The sequence below is a fragment of the Typopeltis vanoorti genome, chromosome 1 (genome assembly GCF_054136105.1).
Source record: "Typopeltis vanoorti isolate ZY-2024b chromosome 1, IOZ_Tvanoo_1.0, whole genome shotgun sequence".
NCBI classification, from domain to species: Eukaryota; Metazoa; Arthropoda; class Arachnida; order Uropygi; family Thelyphonidae; genus Typopeltis; species Typopeltis vanoorti.
In genome coordinates, this window is record NC_143549.1 from 168771846 (window position 1) to 168792318 (window position 20473).

General features: G+C 36.2%; 1 protein-coding gene across 1 annotated transcript in view; it reads left to right on the forward strand.

Moving 5' to 3' along the window:
- LOC150110632 (WD repeat-containing protein 47-like) overlaps positions 1 to 17036 on the forward strand; it is a 264760-nt gene extending 247724 nt beyond the window's left edge. Inside the window, exon 9 of the mRNA XM_090403442.1 lies at positions 14822 to 17036. Coding sequence (XP_090259568.1) covers positions 14822 to 14967 — 146 coding nt within the window. The 3' untranslated portion in view covers positions 14968 to 17036. The remainder of the gene's footprint in view (positions 1 to 14821) is intronic.
- The last annotated feature ends 3437 nt before the right edge of the window (positions 17037 to 20473 follow it).

A 20473-nucleotide genomic window follows, 5' to 3' on the forward strand; every position in this document is an offset into this window, starting at 1 on the left:
TCCACCTTTCTCACGCTGTGTATCCCTGTCCACCCTGAGCCTCCCCGTTTCCCTGTTCCTCTTGCACACCCATTCTCTCATTATCTATACTCATACCACTCACTTCCACATTCATTTCCACTCCTTCAATCTCTCCTGTCTTACTCTCCTGCTCTTCCACATCACTCCCCTCTCGATCTGATTCATTCTCTCTATTCACTTCTCTACCTTCCAGCAGCAGTCTCTCCAAGCGACTCACACCATAACCACTCAAATGCAGTCCATCGCTCCCATACAGCTCACTTCGTCCCTCAAACTCATTCCACACATTAACAAACTGTACTCCCATCTCCTCACACATTTCAGCCAGAATATCATTCATAATCCTTGCTCTCCGCCTCATTTCACCACAATCATACCTAGGCAACACACTGACCACCCTTCCTGTCACACTATTCTCCTTTATCTTTCCAAGCAGTCTCCTGACATTCATTCTGACATGCTCCTTGTTCTCTCTCAAATCATTCGTACCAATTAATACAATTAACTCTTTTGCTCGTTCCCTTCATGCCATTTACTTCATGCCAGAAGAAAAATGATGTACCAACAATATGGAAGAAGGCTATCCTAATTCTGATACATAAAAAAGCTGAGATAGAAGACTTGACGAACTACCAACCTATCAGTGGTTTACAAAGTGTTTACAAAAGTCAGCTCATGGGCTTTGTGAATCTAGACCTAGCACAACCAGAAAAACAGGCAGGCTTTCAAAGGGGCTTTAGTACAATGGACCATATTCAAATTGTACAGCAGATTATTGAACTGTAATGAATAACAGTTACAACTATGTCTTGGTTTTATTGACTATGAGAAAGCCTTCAATTCACTTAAAACTTGTGCAATACTTAAAACATTATGAAACCAACAAGTGGAAGAGCCATACATCAGAACCATCAAATCAGCATACACCAATGCCACAGCAGCAATTCATTTCAATGGAAACATCTCTACTGTGGGAATACAGAAAGGTATAAGATAGGGTGACACAATATCTCCAAAATTATTCAGAGTGTGCCAAGAAGAAATATTCAAACTTCTTGATTGTGAAGGGAAAGGTCTGAAGATAAATGGAAAATATTTAAGCCATTTGTGCTTTGCAGATGACATAGTTATCTTTACTTCAACTGAGCATGAATTACAGACTCGTATTGATGAATTCCAAATTGCTAGCAAAACAGCTGGCCTAAAGAAGACCCAAGTTATGTTCGATAGCTATGTCCAACCAGAAATAATTAAAATCAGTAATGAGGAAATTAAACAAGTAGATCATTACATATAGTTAGGGCAACAGATATCAATGGAACAAAATATCATGGACGAAATTAAAAGGTGCACGATGCTCGGGTGGAAAGCATTTGGAAAATTATATTCAATATTCAAAAGCCAACTACCATTATGTCTGAAGAGAAACGTTTTTAACCAATGTATTCTTCCTATACTGATGTATGGCTGTGAAATATGGACGAAATGGAGGAAATTCAAAAATTAAGAACAACACAATTTAGTATGGAAAGAAGTATGCTTGGTATCACAAGATTAGATCACAAAAGGAACACATGGATAAGAAATCAAACCAAAGTCTCTGACATCATAGGAAAAGTGAAACATCTGAAGTGGCAATGGGCTGGGTATATTGCTCGAAGATAAGATCAACGATGGACAAAAGAAGTACTGGATTGGATTCCATGAGAGGAAAAATGACCACGACACAGACCTAAATCACAGTGGATTGATGATATCATCAGATTGCAGGAGTGACCTGGAAAAGGAGAGCCATGGACAGACAGTTTTGGAGTAATCTTGGAAAGGCCTTGATCCAGCAGTGGATCAACAATGGCTGATAATGATGATGATAATAAGAGGGCTAAATTAATCTGTTCAGACAACAATCTCCAAGTACTGAACTTAACCATATCCTTAACACCTTCTTAGCCAATGGCTAAAACCCCAAAAAAATCCAGAAAATGTTAAAAACCAGTTAACCACAACTCCCCCCCCCCTTCCTTCTTAACAGAGATTACACTAAATCTATCACCATTCCTTATATCTGGAGCAGCACATCTGGAAAAGCCCACAAAAATCCAAAAAAATATGACTTAACCCTGTTATAAACCACATAAAAAAATTGGCATCCCTTATCCACTCCAAAGACCAGCCACTTCCTCTAGACTTACCTGGAGTATACCAGGTCCCTTGCAGCTGTAAACGGTCCTACTACGGCCAAATCAGGATATCTGAACACAAAAACTACATCCGGTTTCACCGATACAGCCATTCAGGACTAGCAGACCATGCACTAGATACCCACAACAGAATACGCTGAAAGAAAGCCACTTTACTACGCCATAGCAAATATAAATATGAAAGATTGTTCCTGGAATCAACCTCAGCTCTAGAGAAATTCCCAAATCTCAACAAATTTGGGTGGATGAGACTGCCCCAAATTTGGGAAGCTTGCATCCTTACAACATCAGCTCCCAACAGCCAAGACAACCGAATTTAGCCCACTAGGGGACACCTTTAGGAGTCTAGAACCAACGCCAGTAGCCTTCTTCAGCCTCATTTGCTCGTTGTTAGTGCCTGTGTGTGCACATATCATAGTTTTATGTTTCCCAAATATGCAATGTAACATTGCTGAAATATTGGAAGGTATTCATTAATATTTTAGTACATGTTGGCATTTCCTGAAAAATTTAGTATGTAATAATAATAATCCCAGCTCTTTACTCTATGCAGATGATGTTATACTTTTAAATAAATCCAGTACAAGTCTGCAAGATTCCCTGACTAAATTCAGTAACTGTTGTAATAAAGTTGGTATGAAATTGAGCAGCTGTTATACACAAACTGTAGACTGTCAAACATTATTGAAGAAAAATGAAACAGATTCAAAACAAGAAAATATTGACTTGATTCAGCTGGAGAGGTATGTAGTGAAGGTTTCTGCAAAGATAGGAAAATAAGAACACATGATGGACACAAGAAGTTAAAGAAGCAGTCCTGGAAAAGAAGAAAGCATACCAAAAATTCCTAGCAAATACGTCTGCAAATGCACTAAAAGAGTATAGAGAAAAATGTAAGAGAGCTAAGCTATGTGTAAAAGTAGCTAAACAAAAGTCATGGGAAGACTTTGGTAAGAATATAGAAAATAAATATAAGGAAGGTGGCAAAATGTTGGAAGTTTTTTCACTTGGTTAGACTATAAATTATATATTTAGTTTAATCCTTTTTCCAAGTGTAAGCAAACAAAGTTTGCACCTGAAGTATCTTCAGGACTAGGCCAACTCGTGGCAAAAGTGGACTGAGTTCTCATCACTTTCCTTAGTATTCTATAATGCAAAGCACATCTCCTTGGGGACATGTATAATGCTACACATAATGGGAAGGGTCACTACCCAGACCGGTTTCTCTGTTTAAGTGCGGGATTACCTCTCCAAAAATTTGTGGGATCACACAATAATGAGTGACCTGCAGGATCGAAAACTCAGCATTGTTCCCCTCAATAACAGGCTCGCCCTGTCTCCGAGAACTCTCAGCGTTGGCTCTACCCCATGGCTGGCTCACCCCACCACTGAGCAGAGCCACTCATATTTCATCTGAGGGATAACACCAACAGCCGTGCCTCAGTAAACTTCATTTGCTATAGCATTGCTATCCATCACCCAGGCATCCAACCGGTTTCGACCTAGAAGTCTCTTCAGTGGGAGCCTTGACCCAGAGATGATACCAAGGTTGAAGTAATGCAGGTCATATTTCCATATGCCAGTTGCCAAAAGGTGCCACACCTTATTATTAAATTACTCTGGATTAGAGAAAGATGTTGGAAGTTTTTCACTTGGTTAGACTATAAATTATATATTTAGTTTAATCCTTTTTCCAAGTGTAAGCAAACAAAGTTTGCACCTGAACAAGTATCTTCAGGACTAGGGCAACTTGTGGCAAGGTTGGACTGAGTTCTCATCACTTTCCTTAGTATCCCATATTGCAAAGCATATCTCCTTGCAGACATGTAATGCTATGCATTATGGGAATGATCAATACCCAGACCAGTTTCGACCTTTATTGAGGTCTCTTCAGTGGGAGCCAGATCCAGAGATGATAACCTTGGTATCACCAAAGTCTGAGTAGTGGGCCTTCCCATAATGCATAGCATTATACATGTCTGCAAGGAGATATGCTTTGCATTATGGGATACTAAGGAAAGTGATAACAACTCAGTCCACCTTTGCCACGAGCTGCCCTAGTCCTGAAGATACTTCAGGCGCAAACTTTGTTTCTTACACTTGAAAGGATTAAACTAAATATATAATTTATTTATATAATTTGTAGTCTAACCAAGTGAAAAAACTTCCAACATCTTTCTGTAATCCAGAGTAATTTAATAATAAGATGTGACACCTTTTGGCAACTGGCATATGGAAATATGACTTCTGCATTGCTTCAACCTTGGTATCACCGAAGAGACCTCAGTAAAAGTTGAAACCGGTCTGGATAGTGACCCTTCCCATAATGTATAGCATTATACATGTCTGCAAGACGTGCTTTGCATTATGCGATACTAAGGAAAGTGATGAGAACTCAGCCCACTTTGCCACGAGTTACCCTAGTCCTGAAGATACTTCAGGCGCAAACTTTGTTTGCTTACACTTGGAAAAAGGATTAAACTAAATATATCATTTAAAGGTGGCAAAATGTTTGTGAGACCATTGAAAAAGCTTGGAAATGGAGGAAAGAATACTGTAAAAAGAATCAAAGATGATAAAGGTGATATGAAAACTGAAGATAAAAGTGATAAGGGTATCATAGATGTCTGGAGTAATCACCTTGAAAGACTGTTAAACGAAATAAGTAGTGACAGAACCATATTAGAAAATTTTCAAGAGGAATGCAAAGAGGAGTACATATCAATTTTGAGGTAGAAAAATCCATTAAAAACATGAAATATAGAAAGGCAGCTGGAGTAGATGATATCTGACCAGAAATGCCTTAAATATGGATGTATAAAAGTTTTGCAGTTTGGTTGTCAGTCAGCTATTAGAATTAAAGGAAATGTGGGAAGATGGTTTAATGTAAAATCAGGGGTAACACAAGGATGCACATTATCTCTACTTCATTCTTCATCTATATGGATCACATTATGAAAGAAAGTGGCATTGGTGTGATATTAGAATTGGACAGGTCAAAGTTAGCTATTTGCTTTATGCAGTTGATGTTGTATTCCTTGACACATAGTGCCAGTCTCCAGGATTCTCTAACTAAATTGAAAACCAGCTGTGACAAATTTAGCATGAAAATCAGCAATAAAAATAACCAAAAATGAAAATAGGCAGGAATTTTGATTTGATTTTTATTGTGCAAAGACATAAAAAAAAAAAATAATAAAAAAAAAATAAAAAATAAAAAAAAATCCTGGTCGTATATACTGTACCAGGACACTGGTTTACAGCAGTACATATGATAAATGGTTAGTAGGACAATCACATATATCTATGGCCTTGGCAGGATTCGAACTCACAGCCTCTTAGCTGGAGAGTAGAGTAGATATGCTAACCACTCGGCCAACCAGGCTGGCTGGAAATAGGCAGGAATATAGAAAACTTCAGCTGCTTCTGAATAGAGATCCTAAATAGGTAAAAACATTAAAAAATGTTTTCACCTATTAGCCTTTAGTGAAAATATAGCTTTTAGTGAAAATGGCAAGTTAAATCTGGAAATAGACAACACAATAAGTAAAGCTGGTATTGTGGGTAGCCTACTGAATAAATTTATATGTAATAAGAGAGAAATTAGCCAAAATACCAAACCAGTTTTAAGTTATGGATCTGGGAGGTGAGTTAAAAGCACTTCATCAAAGACTGGAGACCACAGATATGAGAGGTCTGAGAAAAATGAGGGGAGTGAACTAATGGCAGCAATAACAAATATTAAAAATTAAGATATTAGAAAGGAACTTGACATTGTTATTATTATTATTATTATTTGACACCTCCAGGGAGTCCATAGACTCATCAAGGGAGGGCACCTGTCTCCACCAACTCAATCTGCCAACTGACTGCAACTACACCAATAACATCTACCGAAAACCACCACCACTGGTATTTTCACGGACAATCACAAACACCCATGCCCATGGCGGGATTCGAACCCGCAGCCTTTTGGCTGGGAGCGGATATGCTAAAGAATACCAGTTCAGAAGTCATGGATTTCATTACTAGTTTCTTCACAAATGTTATGTCCCAAAGATATCAAAACAATTTTACTTCAGGATCTCTAGCAATCAAGTTTTTTCTATTTCAAAATTAAATGTGTCAATATAATCATTCCACAGATGCACTGTTATTCATTATTTCTTTTCAGAGAGCATAATATTAAAGAAAAGAAAAAAAAAAGTGGAAAGGCAGGAACTGATTTTCTCTTAACTGAATGCCTACAATTCCTTTCATGTAATTACAGTCTCTCTCTCTCTCTTAATCGCAATTGGAGGTTCAATATAATATATTTTGATTCAAGAATGTGTCAGCAGAGCTAATCTAAGGTGATGTGACCACTTAAATGCTCAGTCAAGAAGTTCCTGCAAGCCTACCTTAGTAGAGACTACGAGAAAAGATCATCCGCAAAGGCCAAAGTCCTTAAATCTGGAAGATTCCCACCCACTGTATACCACTTTTTGATATCGGTCTGTCAACCATCCAAGTCAATAGATTATATTCCAATCCCATATTCTGCAGTTTATGCAAGAGCCTGTCATGTGGTATCCTATCATATGCCTTAGAAAAATCCAACATTATCATAGTGTATCCATTCCCTTTAGCCAACTCAGCCGTAACATTGTTATAAAATATGAGCAAATTGCTAAAACATGATCTTCCTTTAGTAAACCCATGCTGTTCCCTGCAGAGTATAGAATGCTTATCTACCCATTTCAGTATGCAAGTTTTTACCAACTTCTCTAAAATCTTCACTGCCACACCACAGATACTAATAGGTTGGTGGTTAGACATATCAGTTTTTGCACCACCCTTGTGCAATGAAACTATCATACATTCCTTCCATTCCTGAGCTGAGACTCAAGTTATGCAAATGTGTGAAAGGCCTAGCCAATTCAGCTGAACATTCCTTGAGCAGACGGGCTGATATTCCGTCTGTTCCTATTGGCAAATTCGTATCCAAGTTATGCAAGAGCTCTTCAACCTCATTTTCATGAACCTCTAACTCTTCATCCAACATAGCAGTAGCACTGTGCACCATGCTACATACACCTGGTTGATATATCTTAGCAAAGTGAGCACTCATTAACTGAACAATCTCGTTGGCTTCCGACACTCGTGTACCATCTGCATTCAATAAAGTTATTCTTCCACATGCATTCTTTCTTTTGCTTGCGGCATAACGATAAAATTCTTTTGGATTGATTTTTGCTTGCATGCCAATATCTTTTCATACTCCGTTTTAGCTTTTCTCACAGTACTCGTTACTTTTCTGGCCTGACCTTTATACATTTCATAACTCTTGTCACTCTTATTCTTACGATATTCTTTCCACATCATCTTTTTCTTGTGGATCTCTTGCTTAATAAGGCTGCACATCCATTTCACTCCCAACCTATTTATTCTTCGAACACTAGGGATACTTTGAGACACCACCTCATTCAAGCCTTTTTCAAAGATTCCCACGCATTGCTGACATTTTTTCTATTCAGTAACTGATACCATGGGACCAAAGATAGTATTCTTCTAAGTTGATCATAATTTCCTGCTTTGTAGTTCAGCATGTAACCTGTTTTAATCGGAGCTTCAATACAAGCAGATACTTCTCAAGAAAGAACTTTATGATCACTGTCACCAATTGTGGTAAAATAGCCATATTCTTGACAGAGATCCCTTCTGAAGCCATGAACAAATCCAACAATCTTTGACCTCTAGTTCCTTCTTTCACATGCTGCTTGAGAAAGTTGTCTCACAACAATTTAATAAATTCCTGTTCTTTCTTATCATTAGATTTCTCTTCTACCCAATCAATGTTTGGAAAATTAGTCACCCATAATGATCATTCGCTTGGTACCCATAACGCTAAATTGGCGATGCATTTCTTCATCCCCTACAACTGAGCCGACAGGTCTGTAGCAATACCCCACCATATATTTCATTCTGTTAACCTCCACTTCACACCAGATAGACTCAAACTCATTGCTAAATGGGACATTGTTACCATCATTGTTTTCTTGTATTTCTACCCTAACTGGACTTAAGTCATTTGATATCATTAGTAGAACTCCTCCTCCTCTCCTATCTCTTCTGTCGTTTCTAAAAATAGTATCCGTTACACTCAATCCCACTTACCATATCTGATTCTGATAGCCAGGTTTCACTAATGCCAACAATCTTAAGGCCACATCGTATTCAATAAAGCAACAAAGTCAACCCCTTTGTTTCTAATGCTCCTGGCATTAGAACTATATTGTTATGTCTATACTGGTGTATAGACATAACAATTTATGACCTAGCCTATTCTTATAATTAGATATGCAATGTATTTGGTCTTGTTCTAGAATTTTCTCTTTTCCCTCCCCAGACATACTTAAAAGGTCCGAACCCAAAGCATATTATTTCACTCCTTTGCCACATACATAACCATGTTCAAAGGCATTCATATCTTTATCATGTTTGTTTACCATAGCTGAACTTTCACACACATTTTCTTATTCCTCCCTTTATGATCTAGTTTCCCTGACTCTCTGCATTGGGTCTCATACCGAGAAGTAATTTTTCCGGGTTTCTGATGCCAAATGAATTTAAGTGCAGGCCATCATTCTTATACAAATCTTTTCTGCCATGAAACACACACCCCACACATCTAAAAACTCACATCCATATCTTCTACATGGCCTGTGCGTGAAATCATTTGCTATCATCGCCTTCCTTAACTCAGTACTATCGTATCCAGGTAGTAATCCTACAATTTTTACTCGCTCAGATTTCTTTCTCACTTCTTCCAACAGACCTTTCATCTTCTCTCATACTATGTTTGTCACCATTTAAATTATTAGTACCTACCAACACTACCATTTCATTTACATTTCTTTTTTGGTTTTCAATTACATTTGTCATTTTTTAATTTTCGCTCCCTGGAAATTAGAAGTGGTGACTCCCTCGGCAAGCGCAAATTTTAAAATTGAGTCACCATACCATATTACCTCTTTTTTCTTAGATACTCACTGACTTACCTTATTGTTATTAATATTTTGGTTTCCATGTTCCGTATTTTCCTATCTGTTCTTGTTCTCATCCTTTTTCTTATCTTGTCTAAGTTTAGACAAACGTTTTTCCAATTCCCTGGTGGATTTCCTAATAATTTCTTTTAACCAAGCTATTTCTAATGTCAACATATCCTCAGATAAATTATTATCATCACTGCAGCAGTGCTTTTGTTTAGGACAAACGCTCTTCTCAGTAGCAACAACTTTAGCTTTAGTCACTGTCTTGTTACGATGAGTTTTTGCCGCCATTTTTAAGAGTACAATTAAATCTAATAATATTTCTGAAATTATGTTATAAAATGCTTATAATGCAATAACTACACTAAAATACTACAATAATATACTAAAAATACACAATTAAATCTAAGAAAAATAAATAAAATAATAAAATGAATTTTCTAATTTGATTTGTATGAGAGTGGGGAACTGTACACATTAAATTTACTTATAATATAAAGTTTATTTAATAGCAGGAGGGGACAGAAATTGGTCACAGTAAGATTAACCTTGAGAAGTTTATAAAGTTTAATGAATTTCTACTCAATTCTTCTGCTATCATCAGCAATACTCATCTTCTTCTTGCTATCCTCCCCATGAAGTATTAAAATTCATATTTCAATTCTAATTAAAATATTAATTTTAATTAGAATTGAATTTTTTATATCCTCACGATAAAACCTGTTCCAGGAAAATATTATTATTATGTAACACCTCCAGGGAGTCAACACTCATCGAGGGAAGGTACCTACCCTACAACTCTCCGTCTCTACCACTCCACCAACCGCAACTACCTTCTTCATCTACACCAGGGGTCTCCAAACTATGACCCGCAGGTCAGATGCGGCCTGCGATATGATTTTATCCGGCCTGCCAATTGGACTAATTTTTCAATAAGAATCTGCAGAAAAAAAAAAACATGGGGTGTTGATAGATTTCAAATGCATTAATTAAAATTGTGTTCTAAATATATTCCCGAATAGAAAAAAGTAACCGTAATCCAAGTTGCAGTCTTTCTGACTGTAAAAGGTCAGTTAAAATGGACTCTTCTGATAGACAGGCTTATACATTAGTTATGCATTACTAAATCACTTAAGGAATTGACTACATAGATACGAATATAAATTAAATTACACTTTAATAAATATTTCCATTATCACGTTGCCATCTTCAAAAGGAACTTTTAAAAAAGGCACATGCACGTAGGCACTTCAACACAGTAACTGAGAATGAAGTGATGAAGCTATTGTTCTCCTAAAAGTCCTGATGGTGCCCTCTAGTGGGCTAAGTAGGTGTTCTTGGCCGTTGGGCTGAAGGTCTGCTGATGTTAGCCGTCTATATTTGGGGCAGTCTCATACAACCAAATTTGTTGAGGTTTGGAGAGTTTCTTAGGGCTGAGGCTGATTCCATAAATAGTCTTTCGAATTTGTATTTGCTACGGTGTATTACTGTAGCTTTCTTCCACCATATTCTGGCATGTATCCAGAGCATGGTCTGCAAGACTAGAATGGCTGTACTTGTGAAAACGGATGTAGTCCTTGTGTTCTGAAATTCTGATATTTGCTGTCCTGCCTGTTTGGCCAAAGTTAAAAAGTTTGCAGCTGCAAGGGACCTGGTATACACCAGGTAGGTCTAGGGGAAGTGGTTGGTCTTTAGTGCAGCGGATAATGGATGCCAATTTTCTGTATGGTCTGTAACAGGAGGTCAAGTCTTGTTTTTTTAAGATTCTGGTAATTTTTTCTTTTTTTTCCTGAGGCACCTTGGATGTAGGGAATGTGATAGATTTAGAGTAATCCTTGTTGTGGTTGTAGGTTTCAATATTTTTTGGGGGGGGATAGCTGAAAAAGTGTTGAGGATGAGGATGATTTAGTTCAGTGTTTAGGGCCATGTCGTTCGAACAGATTAGTTTAGCCCTGTTGTATAGTGTTTTCACTACTCCATATTGTTGTGGGGGGGGGGTGATTGTTGGTGAATGTACTTGCCTGTATGGGTGGGTTTTCTATAAACTGAGAAAACCAAGGTTCCATCAGGCTGGCAGGTGACTAGTGTGTCTAGGAAAGAGAGGCTGTTGTTTTCCTCTTTTTCCAGGGTGAACTTGATTCTGGGGTGTTGGTTGTTTAAGTGTGTTAAGAAGGAGAGGAGTGTATCAGAGCCATGTGGCCAAATAGCGAACACATCATCAATATGTAGCGAAGCCATATGGCTGGTTTTTCTGGGGCAGAGGCTAAGACTTTTTACTTCAAAGGTCTCCATAAAGAAATTGACCAAGGGTGGGGAGAGTGCTGAACCCATAGCTGTCCCCTCTATTTGTTTGTAAAATTTTCCCTGCCAAACGAAATAGCCTGAGTTCATTGTGAACTGAAAGAGGACTGAGATATCAGGATAAAATTTAGCTTGGATTAGCTCTAAAGTTTCTTGAGTGGGACATTTGTGAATAAGGAGGAGACATCAAAGCTGACTATTATGTCAGTATGTTGGAGTGTAAGGTTTTCTATGCTGGCTTTGAAATGGGCTGAGTTTTTTATGTGTGATGGTGTGTTGCCAGTATAGTGTGCGAGCTCTTTGGCCAAATGTTTAGCTAATTTGTATGTGGGGGAATCAATGCCATCCACTATGAGATGTAATGGCACATGTATTTTGGGAGTCCATAAATACCGGGGGGGGGGGGTATAGAGTTAAACGGCTTTAATCTGTTAGTAACTTCTAGGCCAAGAAATGACTTTCTTAAAGAGCCTGTGAAGTTTTCTAATTTGTGAGTTGGTGGGATTGTTCGATATGGAGGTAAGTAGTCCGATCTAATAGAAGAGCATTTAGCTTACCTGTGTAGTCCTTTTGGTTAAATACTACAGTCGCATTTCCCTTATCCACTTTGCTGATAACTATTTATTATTCCTCATGTCCTGCAGAGCTTTATATTCCTTGTAGGATATGTTGGTTTTTGGTGGTCTTGCTTTGGAGAGGACACAAGCTACATCCAGTCTTACACTGTTGGCGATTTGATTTGGAAGGTGGTGGATTCTGCGTTCGATCTGGATCATAATATCCTCACTAGGTATTTTTCTGGGAGCAATGGCAAAGTTGTGGCCACGTGAAAGCACATTGAGTGCTTCAGGGTGACTGAAGAAAGGTTGATTATGGTGTTGGTAGGAAGGTTTTGATTGACGGTCGAGTTCTTTTTTTTAATTTTTTCATCTGTCGACCTTGTATTTTTTCAAATTCTTTGTCTGCAGCGGTACATGAAACGTCATGTAAAATTGACCAAAGCTCGTGATTTAAAGTGCATGAAAGCTTCAAAAAAAGTCTTCAAAAGCACAAATGGCTTTGTTAATGTCCGCTAAGAGAAACCGCGTAGTGGCGATTTTTTCCTGTAGCAAAGCATAGCTGGCGTGGTTATATATACGGACAGCTTTTTGTTAAACAAAATGGTGCTCGAATTTTACACAATTCGGGATTACCTGATTATTCCAGCAGCGTTATAAGAAAGTCAGACGATTTAATTGTCTAGACAACTTCATTTTACCGTATTGCCGGGCCTTCCACGTGATCGCATCTCCATGGATGATGGTAATTCTCGTAGACAGGCTTATATGTTGGTTATGCATTACTTAAGGAATTGGAAATGTAGATATGAATATAAATTAAATTACACTTTAATAAATATTTCCGATATTTCGGCCACGTCACATTGCCATCATCAATAGGAACTTATAAAAAAGGCATGTGCACGTAGGCACTACAACACAGTAACTGAGAATGAAGTGATGAAGCTATTGTTCTCCTAAATGTCCTGACGGTGCCCTCTAGTGGGCTAAGTAGGTGTTCTTGGCTGTTGGGCTGAAGGCTTGCTGATTTATGGAATCAGCCTCAGCCCTAAGAAACTCTACAAACCTCAACAAATTTGGTTGTATGAGACTGCCCCAAATTTGGGAGGCTTACATCAGCAGACCTTCAGCTCAACAGCCAAGAACACCTACTTAGCTTGCTAAAGGGCACCATCAGGACTTTTAGGAGAACAATAGCTTCATCACCTCATTCTCAGTTACTGTGTTGTAGTGCCTATGTGCACGTGCCTTTTTTTATAAGTTCCTTTTGAAGATGGCAATGTGATGTTGCCAAAATATCGGAAATATTTATTAAAGTGTAATTTAATTTATATTCATATCTACATTGTCAATTCCTTAAGTGATTTAGTAATAAAATGGACTAACGAAGAAAAACATTTAAAAGAATTCAAAACGAAATTAAAAAGTTACATCCGAATAAACTTTTTTTTTTATCAACAAAAAAAAATTATTTTCGCACAAAATAAGAACACTTAAAAAAGTCGGTAAAAACACAGTTAAAATGAACCAATTTTCAAAATCCGTTTGACTGTGTTGTTACTGATGTCCCAAGTCAACTTCAAATGGAAATTATTGAACTTCGGGCAAATGAACATATTAAAGATAAATACAAAGAAGGAAACTTGATCGATTTTTATAAATTTTCGAACTCTGAGTAGTTCCCAAATTTGAAGAAATTTGCTTGTAAATTTATCTCTATTTTTGGGACAACATACTTTGCAAACAAACTTTTCCCGAATGAAATATATCAAGTCAAAATACAGGGCAAATTTATGTGATGAACATTTGAAATCACTACTTGTAATTAGAACTTCAAAATTTGAACCTGAGTTTAATAAGATTTTAAAAACACAGTTACATCATTCACATTAATGGTTTTGTTATAATTTGTGATAAAATATGAGAATTTGCTGATAGTGTTCATTCTCATTAATATACGATAATTTAATCTCACATACTCTGTAATCAGTTTTTATCTGCTTTCAATAAAACTCATGTATCTAGTTCTAGAGTTTTTTATTACTACGACCTGCTGAACAGTGCTGAAGTACGCAATGTGGCCCTCATGGCAAAAAGTTTGGAGACCACTGATCTACACTAATGCCATCAACTGCCGACCACCACCACTAGTATTTTCACAGACAATCGCAAACATCCATGCCCATGGCAGGATTCGAAACCACAGCCTTTTGGCTGGAGAGCAGATATGCTAACCACTCGGCCAACCAGGCCCGAATAAAATATAATTGTAATAAAATGAAAATTCATATTGAGCTTGTCTTTTCTAGATATTGTTATATTATCTGAAAACAATAAGATTATTACATGATCACAAGCCGTGATTATAGAAATTGATGAGGAATTTTGTCCATTTTCCTCCCAAAGTGAGACTTCTTTGAGTATGTGAAATATATACTACTTTTGCACCTCATTATTGTATTATTGTTGGCAGTCATAGCAGAATTTACAAAATATTCTCAAATGCCTCTTACAAATCAGTACTACAGTTTTGATTATTTTTTATAGGTGAAGATGACTATTGGTTTCACTTACTATAGTTAAATCAGAAACATTACTTACTATTTTTTTTCATTCATAATTTTATTAAAATACTATAACTTTAAATTTAATATCTGATATGTTTTGTAAATGAATTGTACTATATAAAGTCATTTATCTTGATTAGGTGACTTAACTCAGCCTCTTCCAAGTGTTGTCGTAGCAGAACATACAGACAAAGTTATTCAAGGTCGGTGGCATCCTCAAGATTTCACGTTCCTTTCTACAAGTGCTGATAAAACTGCAACTCTTTGGGCTCTTCCATCGAATTAAAACCCCAAATCAAATGCTTCTCATTATTAGTATGTTGAATATATTTTTGTGCTAACAACAGCTTGTTTTGTTATGTTTAAGATCCCTAAAAAAAAGGAAGAATATATGAAGAGATCACAACAGAAAAAATCTATTTAACAGTTCTTAGTTATCAAATTAGGGAAGTTTAAGAAATGTGAATAATAAAATTAAGATAAGATATTTAGTTAGGTAATATGTTAATACAACTTTTGCATTATAAATAAGAGATTTTAAAATACAGTAATAGGAAAGACATTAATGAACATATCAAAAGTAAGATGTTATTCTTTATTATCTATTCAATATAAACAGGTAATATCAAACATCATTTATTTAATCCAGTGAAAATCATTTTTATATGTTTAGCAATCAGATTTGATTATATTCATAAATAGCCTCGATTTTTTTTCAACATTTCTTGAAACAAATTATATGGATATTATATTGCCATTGTGGAGCTATAAACTTGCAAAGTACAAGAATTATGCACAGTAAACAGGTAATTTCTATTTCTTATTCCTTTCATGAATCTCTTCCAGGTGGCCTGGTTCAGTCTCATCCCTACATTTCATTTCGACCCTTTGGTTTGTAGTTCATCATCTCTTCCTGGGTTATCATATGCCACTCATTCTGATGTTCTTTCCAATTGGTTCTGTATTTTTCTATTATTATTATTTGGTTTAATGCTTTCTGTGTGTGTAGTCTTGCATAACCTGCTGTTCTTCTCATATATTTCATTTTTGCTGTAATGATTCTTTTTCTTATCTTTTTCTCTTATTGTCAACAAACAAGCAGACTAAGAATATATAATATTTTATCAAAACATACATTATTATATGCAGCAAAGCATGGACAATAAAAGAAAGAAATAAGATTTCAATAAGAATTGAAATATATGAGAGCAACAGGTTATACAAGACTACATAAAAAGAGAAATGAAGACACACTGAAGCTAAAACTAAACTAATAATGGAAGCAATAGAAACATACACAATCAAATGGAAAGAACATATAAAATGAGTAGCATATGACAGAATGCTCAGAAACATGCAAGCCAAAGCGTCAAATGCAGACTGATGAAATGCTGGGATAAGACCGAAACAGACCACCTGGCCTAGCTGCCTGAAAGGAGGAAGAAAAAGAAATACTGCATGTAATTCTTCTACTTTCACAAGTTTTTAATTCCATAACAACATGACAATATCCATATAATTTCTAAATTAAGAAATGTCAAAAACTAAATAAATAAGATTATTCTGAATATAATCATCTCTGACAGCTAGACATTTAAAGATTTCCACTTGCTTAGAAAAATTGGATATTGTAATTTTAATAATTTTAAGTAAGAACTGCTACATAAAATTATAGCAGTTCCTACTTTTATAAGAATATGGTTTAAAACTGACATCAGTATATACTGCTGAATTTGATTTTGAGCGCGTGCACACACACATATATTTTTGTTGTTGTTGTTGTTGCTGTTAGTAAACATTAATTTATTAGCTTTTACACTCTAATTTTTTCAAAGTTTTCATTGTGTTAGTTTGCTCTGACACAGTTGAATCAACTTTTGTTTGAAAATGCATAAAAGTAACATTTACTTACTTATATTCTACATTTTCATATACTTAAATTCACAAGCGTGATGTGGTCTAATGAAAGTTTTTAAGTGATGTTTATGCTTAATGCATGTATTTTCAACTATAAATTCAAAGGATTATTTTAATCCCACTTGGTTTAATGAAAGTGATGTAGAATAATAAAAGCGATGTACATTATATGTAGACATATATGTTGAATATGTTTTAATGCAAAATTATATTAAATACAGATTTCTACAGTTATTTTGAAGATCAATATTTTTGAAATAAAGCTTCACTTGTTACATGTATATATTTAAATCAAAGATGAATTCAAATATTATTTTTCTAACATTTTTATGTAATTAAATAACTGATACTGTACTTTAAGTCGAAAGTAAACTTTAAACTAATCACTGTAAGTACTTACAGTTCTAATAAACAGTTTTTTTGCAGTTACATCTTTAATGCATTGCTGTTTACTATTACATTAACACACACAAACTTGTTTCCTAAAAAATAATTCACATATACCATTTTATTTTACTACATATGATTTCATGTTTAAAGTAATATTTGTTAATGCAAATAAGTATGTGTGCACACAAAAGATATTATCACTGTAAAAGAAGCCAAACTCAATGAAGTATAGAAGAATGAAAAACTTTATTCAAGATAATTCATAAAACAGCCTCTGAAGTACTTGAAAAAAAAAAAAAAATTAAAAAATTATTAATTATATGAAGAGCCAAAGACTTCAATTCGGCGACATATAAACTTATTTAAGTTAAGGGATATTACATCCCATATTGTTTCATAGCCGAATAAGAAACTCAAAGAGTTTCATGCCGAATATAGTAAATATATAAAGTTCGGCGAGTCCAAGCATAAGCAAATACCTGGATAGTGTTACAGCTGACCTTTTAGGGAGTGCAACACTGAGGCAACTCATGGTAAAGGTGGAGCAAGTTCCAATCACTAATCTTGATATTTCCCCATAATGTGAAACCCAGCTCCTAGGAGCTGTATTACTGTTCTACATTATGAGAGAGAGAAGGTCACTACCCATATTAAAAAAGAAAAACATTAAAAATCTGGAATGCAGTTATGAAAATGCAATAAAAGAAAAACAAAACGCATACAAATCATCATTCCAGACCACATCTAGACTGGTGTGCTGAAGTTGGTCCCTGGGATTTTTTTTGGGGGGGTGGGGGAATGTGCAGAGGCAAATGGCAGAGATGGGGATGGTATCAGGACTGTACAGTGTTGGTTATGGGGATGGATGGAGAGGTAGTTGGGGGGGGGGGTTGACACTGGGAAGTTCTTTCATTTGGTGGAGGGGGGAAGACAGGGTCATCCCTGGGGATTTGGGGGGGGTTGACCCGTGGAGTGCATTGCCTGATGGAGTGGTAAGAGCACAGGTGGTGATTGGGTTTGGGGAATGATATGATACTGTTTTCTAGGGCAAGCCTCCCACAAAGTCTTATGACTCCATGGAGGTCCTGAATCATCATCAAAACAATAATAATATTAATTATCATTGCTATTACACCTCTAAGGAGTCCAAGAACTCAAGGAATTTTTTGAAACTTAGTATTAAATATTGAAGACATAGGTAGTACTAGAATACATGTCTGGGCAGGAAAGATTTTTGATGGATAATGATGTGGTATACGAAATGAATGATGTAGTATGTCAGCCTGGTTGGCCGAGTGGTTAGTATATTCCCTCTCCAGCCAAAAGGCTGCAGGTTTGAATCCAAGACATGGATGTTTATGATTGCTTGTGAAAATACCAGTGGTGGTTGTGGCCAGTAGATGGCATTGGTGTATATGATGATGGTAGTTGTGGTTTGCTATAGGTGGTGCATTGCATGGTAGAGACAGAGAGTTGTGGTGTGGAGTGCCCCTCCCTTGGTGAGTCTTTGGACTCTTTGGAGGTGTCACGTAATAATAATAATAACAATAATATTTGAGCCAAGAGAAATCTGATCTTGTCTGAAGGTCTGGGTATTATCAAAAGGTAACAAGAGTTGTAGCAAAATCTTTCTTTCAAGAAAGGAGATGGGACTGCATTTTGGTAACTTCCAGTACATTGAATCCAACTTCATTGATTTTAGTAGACAAAGTCAGTCACACCTCACTGATAAATGGCAAGGAGATCAGTCTAAAATACTGGTTATGAAGATCTTGATGCTTAGAACATTGCAAAGTCTATCAAATTAAAGGAGAAATAGTAGGTGCTATCGTCAGCATATACAGATATATACAGATAGAATTTGAGATCCATGAAGGAAATTCATTTATGTGTAGGAGGAAGAGATGGGGGAAAATAAAGAGCACTGTGGTACTCCAACATTCGTTGGGATATTTGAAGACAGGAAACCATACAACATGACATGAAGCAAACAACAGAAAATAAAACAACCACCCAATGATCATGTAAAGCAGTTATCTAAGCAAGCTAAAGAAAATTTCTTTATGAGTGGCCAGTAATGGTGGCTGTAATGCTTCCATTGAATACTTTTATTCAATACAAATAGAAATGAGGGTGACAAAATGTAGAGGAAGTAGTAATTATGTACCAAGATAAACTATATTAAACTGAATGTATGAGTATAAGCAGACCAACTCCAGACAACTGAAAACAGCACTTGCATGCAAAAGTTTTCCTTGGTCTGTATTAAGCCAAACAACTGAATAATAACTGGAATGTTTCTTTAATGGTAGTAATGCAGTCTGAAAACCTGAAGGAGGAAGTGAAATTGGAATACCATATTTCGAAATAAAAACAGAAGTAATCAAAAAAAAAAAAAAAAAAGAAAAGAAAATACGGTATGATAAACAAAAAAAAAGAGATCAGAATGATAAAAGAAAAGATGACTACATTATTATTACACAACACCTCCAGGGAGTCCAAGGACTCATCAAGGTGGGGCACCTACTCTGCAACTGTCTCCACCATTCACAATCCACTACCGCCATCTACCACCCATCACCACCACTAGTATTTCCACAGAAATCACAAACATCCATGTCCACAGCGGGATTCGAACCCGCAGCCTCTTGGCTGGAGAGCTGACCATTCGGCCAAACAGGCAGGCAATATATTGATGACTTATAAAAGCAAATAAAATAATAACGAAGTGGGGGGGGGGAGGACTGCGGCGTGTTATTTGTCAAGAAGTTAATGGAACATGTGCCATTGAGCAGTCCATATTTCACCCGCATTTTTTTTTTTTTTTTTAACGTTCGTTAATAATGCAATAGAGACTAATGCCACTTGCCTTATTATTTTCATGCTGCGATGAAACAACGAATTTCGCATGATTTAAGCCTTAATAGCTATGTCACTGCACAACGTTTGATTAGCGCCAATGTACCTTGTCATTTGAATAAGACAGGTTATGAACACGATACTGATTTAGCATTAGTTCATTAAATGAATAATTACAATAACCACGGATAAACGGACATTCGCATGCACATCAGTTTTCCAGACTAGAAAGAAACAAAATAATCGTAAACTCTACACTGATAAATTATTCTAATCAGTGTCTAAACTGCCATAACCATGAAAATGCATTGGCTAATAGCGCTTTACTATGAGAAAGCGCATAGTCAGCCAAATGAAATTGCTTCCGGAAGAGATATACGAAGGCAGTAAATGGACCCAATGATTGTGTGTTGAGGAGGGTTAAGCAATCGGAATTATGATGTTAACTGGGTTAATTATACAGACCAATACATAGTCAATATTAATTATACAGGCCAATACATAGTCAATATTTAAACTGTAAGTAAGCAATTATAATTGAAACTACAATAAGGTGATTTGGTGAGAATCAATTGTGAGATAAGAGTGAACTCAATATTAAAAAAAATTCACTAATACCGTTTATT